Source organism: Muscardinus avellanarius (genome assembly GCF_963383645.1).
Source record: "Muscardinus avellanarius genome assembly, chromosome: 16".
Classification (NCBI taxonomy): domain Eukaryota; kingdom Metazoa; phylum Chordata; class Mammalia; order Rodentia; family Gliridae; genus Muscardinus; species Muscardinus avellanarius.
The window spans coordinates 28,105,902-28,110,430 of record NC_137802.1 but is presented as its reverse complement, the minus strand read 5'-3'; the positions used below and the strand labels follow the sequence as shown (position 1 = coordinate 28,110,430).

General features: G+C 49.3%; 1 protein-coding gene across 2 annotated transcripts in view; it reads right to left on the bottom strand.

The window, feature by feature from the left end:
* Nucleotides 1–4,205, bottom strand: part of SUZ12 (SUZ12 polycomb repressive complex 2 subunit) — a gene marked incomplete at both ends in the record, with an annotated part of 75,500 nt that extends 71,295 nt beyond the window's left edge. For both annotated transcript variants that reach the window (XM_080712386.1, XM_080712387.1), the window contains one exon: nucleotides 3,917–4,205. In XM_080712386.1, coding sequence (XP_080568512.1) covers nucleotides 3,917–4,205 — 289 coding nt within the window. The remainder of the gene's footprint in view (nucleotides 1–3,916) is intronic.
* Between the last annotated feature and the right edge of the window lie 324 nt (nucleotides 4,206–4,529).

Sequence of the window (4,529 nt, the reverse complement as noted above, 5' to 3'; positions counted from 1 at the left end):
CATCACTTTTTTTTTTTTTCAGTACTAGGGATGGAACCCCAGGGAGGGTGTAGATGGGGCATTCTACCTCTAAGCTATACTCTCAGCCCTATTTTTTATTCTTTTTTTTTGTGGGGGGGGGGTGGTACTGGGGATGGAAACTTTCTACCTCCGGGCTACACTCCTAGACCCATTTTATGTTTTATTTGGAAACAGGGTCTCTTTTTTTGTGTGTGTGGTATTGGGGGTGGAACCCAGAGGCTTTCTACCTCCAGGCTATACTCCCAGACCCATTTTATATTTTATTAGGAAACAGGGTCTCACTAAATTGCTGAGAGCCTCACTAAGTAGCTGAGGCTGGCTTCAAACTTGCACGACCCTCCTGTCTCAGCCTCCCAAGCGCAGGGATTACAAGCGTGGGCCACCACGCCCGGCATGAAACAGGGTCTTAAGCCAGCAAGGCTGGCTTCGAACCTGTCCAATCCTCCTGTCTCCGCCTCCCAAGCCCGGGAATTACAAGTGTCCACCACCACACCTGGCTTTATTCTTTATTTTGAAACAGGTCTCACTGAATTGCGAAGGCCTGAGTAGCTGAGGCTGTCCACAAACAGAGATACTACTGTCTCAGCCTCCTGTATGCTAGGATTACAAGCATGCGTTTCCACGCCCAGTATAACGTGCCACTTTTAATCAGCCATTTAAAAACCTCACATAATAACCAGCTAAAATGGAATAAAAGCATTTTCTGGACATCCTAATATATATATGGTGAAAATCAGTATTTAAAGAGACATATAAGAGCCGGGCGTGGTGGCGCACACTTGTAATCCCAGCATTTGGGAGGCTGAGACCTGAAGGATCGTGGTTCGCAGACAGCCTCAGCTACTTAGTGAGGCCCTCTGCAACTCAGTGAGACCCGGTTTCAAAATAAAGAATAAAAAAATTGGGCAGGGGGTGTAGCTCGGAGGTCAAATGCCCCTGGGTTCCATCCCCAGACCCGCAAGAAAAAAAAAGAAAAAAAAAAAAAAAACCACAAAAAAGAGACATAAGTACCAAAAATTTTCAATGATAATTTCAATCACTTTAGTGTAAATTTTATGTATTATGCGTAATATAACTATTACCTCATTATGAAAATACTATCTCCAAGACATACTTTTTGCACAACTGATAAAGTACCAAACTGTCTTCTTTTTTTCTTTGGTACTGGGGATTGAACCCAGGTGCATTCTACCTCTAAGCTACACACCTCTATCCCTTTTTTTGTTTTGACACAGGGTCTTAGGTTTCTGAGGCTGTCTTCAAACCTTGATATCCTCCTTTCTCAGCCACCCAAGTCCTGCAAGTCCTGGGATTACAGGTATGTGCCACCACATCCAGCCAAGACAATCTTTTTTTTTTTTTTTTTTTTTTTTTGATAGCACTGAGGATTGAACCCAGGGTTATTCTACCTCTGAGCTCCACTCAGCCCAATTTTTATTCTTTATTTTGAAACAGGGGTCTCATGAAGTTGTAGAGGGCCTCACAAGTTGCTGAGGCTGGCAGAGAACCTGTGATCCACTCATCTCAGCTTCCCAAGTACAAGTAAGGCAGTCTTTTTTTATTTTTATTTTTTTATTTTGGTGGTACTGGGGATGGAACCCAGGGGCCTTCTACCTCCAAGCTATACTCCTAGACCTATTTTATATTTTATTTGGAAACAGGCTCTCTTAAACCAGCTGAGGCTGGCTTCGAACCTGTGCGATCCTCCTGTCTCAGCCTCCCAAGCACGGGGAATACAAGGTGCGCCACCACGCCCGGCTAAGACAGTCTTTTTAAAATTTAGAATTAGTTAAACCGGGCATGGTGGCGCACGCTTGTAATATCCGCACTTGGGAGGGGAAGACAGGAGGATCGCGCAGGTTCGAAGCCAGCCCCGCTGGCTTAAGAGACCCTGTTTCCAAATTTTAAAAAAAATTTTAAAAAAGTTTAGAATTAGTTAAAATTTAATTTGTGCCGGGCATGGTGGTGCACACTTGTAACCCTGTACTTGGGAGGCTGAGAAAGGAGGATTGCAGGTTGGTGGCCAGCCTCAGCTTAGTGTGGCCCTCCGTAACTTGGTGAGACTCTGTCTCAAAACAAAGAATAAAAAATAAGGCTGGGAGTGTAGATCGGAGGTAAAATGCCCCTGTGTCCAATCCCCAGTACTGCAAAAAGTAAATGAAAAAAATAAAATAAAAGCTAATTTGTTTAAAGACTTGGGTTCCTAAGTTGAAAAATATACCATATTATCTATGTACTAGTTAATAATAATGACCTATTAGATAAAGCAGTATCAAACTAAATATGAGTAACTATATTAATAATCACATTAAAACACTTAAGCTTCCCAGAAACTAAGATCAGTATTTGATAAGAATCAAGTTCATTCGTTACATGATCTAAGTTTTAATGACAGATCACTTCTCCCGGGTGGATGAATGACAAAGCAAAGAGTTAAAACTTTCTTGGAGGATTTTTCATGGCATTTAAAAGAAACTTTTTAAATTTCCACTTAGGCCGGGCGTGGTGGCGCCCGCTTGAAATCCCTGCGCTTGGGAGGCTGAGACAGGAGGATCGCACGGGTTCGAAGCCAGCCTCAGCTACTTAGTGAGGCTCTCAGCAACTTTGTGAGATCCTGTTTCCAAATAAAATATAAAAAAGGTCTGGGAGTATAGCCCGGAGGTAGAAAGCCCTTGGGTTCCACCCCCAATACCACCAAAAAAATAAAAATAAATAAAATTTCCACTTAATCTTCCGTTAATTTCGTTTTAATTTCAACTTAAACTAGAAGGAAATGAGATTCTAGAAGAGGTACAAACAAGTGTATTTTGCTGCTACCACTGCCCTTCGCTTCTCCGTATTTCCAATTAAAGCTTTTCCAGATTTTTTTAAAAAGTACACTAAAGCAAATGAATAATGTGAATCTCTCCGAAGCAGTCTCATATTGGTTCCAATAAGGACTGAAATTCCCTGTATTAAATTCCAATTAGAATTTCATGAAGCACTAATGAGAGATTGAAGGAAGGGTATTAAACAATGTAATACGTCTTTCCAGGCGCAGCTGATACCATGCCCTTAACATATGCCACGGTAATATTGTAAATAAAGACATTCAGCGGTAGAGTTCATTCAAGTTTCTGTAAAATGCTTAGCTATACGAGTACCCAAATTATAACATCCAAACAGAAGCAGAAACGATCAGGATACAGCATTAAACAACAGTTATTTATAGTCACTATATTGTTTATAAATTCTATTGTTTGTTTCCAGACACCTGAATCCCGTTTCCAAGTAAGTCAATAGTTTCGCCCTCCAAAACAGTCCTTTACAGCAGAACCCGACTCGAGAAAATGTTCGGGCATCAAGACAGAGCTCCGAGGTCGTCCGTCTCGAGGGGCGACGCTTGCCCATCACCTGTCTCAATTTTCGTATCCACAAAATGGGCGGATAGATTTGAAAGATTTAAAGACCACAAGAGCGCAAGGTTCCCCTGCAGCCCAAGTTGGCGCCGAGGCGTTTCGGAGTAATGACAATCCCGTCGGCTTTAGGGGCACTCGTCCCTGCACCGGGTATTCTGCTCCTCCAAACCCACAAACGGGAATCCTTGGACTTGAGAGTGCGAAAGGCGTGAAAGGAAACAAGAACTAGTCTGGGGATCGCGGTGCACCCTCGGTTCAAGTGTAGCCTCCTCGCAACCAGCCTGCCACGGACGCGGGGCCCCGCGCCCGCCCGACCTCGCGGGCGGACCTGCCCGGCGCCCTCCCCCGGCCCTCGGGGGCCCCCGGCCCGGGTCCCGGGCGGGGACTGCCCCGCCGCGGCGCCCTCCGCTCCCGAGCCAAGTGCGCTCGCTCGCTCGAGCGTCCCGTGCCCGGGCTGGAGGCGCGCGGCCCCTGCCCTCCGAGCCTCCCGCACTCACTCTCAAAGGCCTGGAGGAAAAGCTCGTGGTCAGCCTGGACGTGCTCCATTTTCGGCTTCTTCACCGGTAACACCGCGGCCCCCGCCGCCGCCGCCGCCGCCGCCGCGGACGAGGAGGAGGCCGAGTAGCCGCCGCCGCCGCCGCCGCAGCCCCCGCCGCCGGATCTGCCGCCCGCCGCCGCCGCCGCCGCCGCCGCCACGGCCGCCGAACCCCCGAAGCCGCCTCCCCCGGACCCCGCGCTGGGCCCCGAGCCGCCCCCTCCCCCACCGCCGTGCTTCTGAGGCGCCATCGCGGTTCCTGCCTCCTCCCCCCGCCAGCTACCCGCCGGGCGGCCCCGGAGAGTGAGCGCCGGCTCTCCCCACCGCTCGCCCCAGCAGGCTCCGGCGGACCGAGGGGGGAAGGAGGAGAGAGGGGAGGAGAGGGGAAGGGAAGGGAGGAGGAGAGGAGGGAAGGAGGGAGGAAAAAAAAGTGTCTCCTCTGAGCCCCGCTCCGCTTCGGAGGCCGCTCACCCTACCCTGGCCTCGCTCCGCCCACTCCCCCGCCCGGCGCGCTGATTGGCCGGCGGGAGCGCGCGCCGCCCGGCCGCCCAGCCTGTTGGCCCGCGGATTCCCCC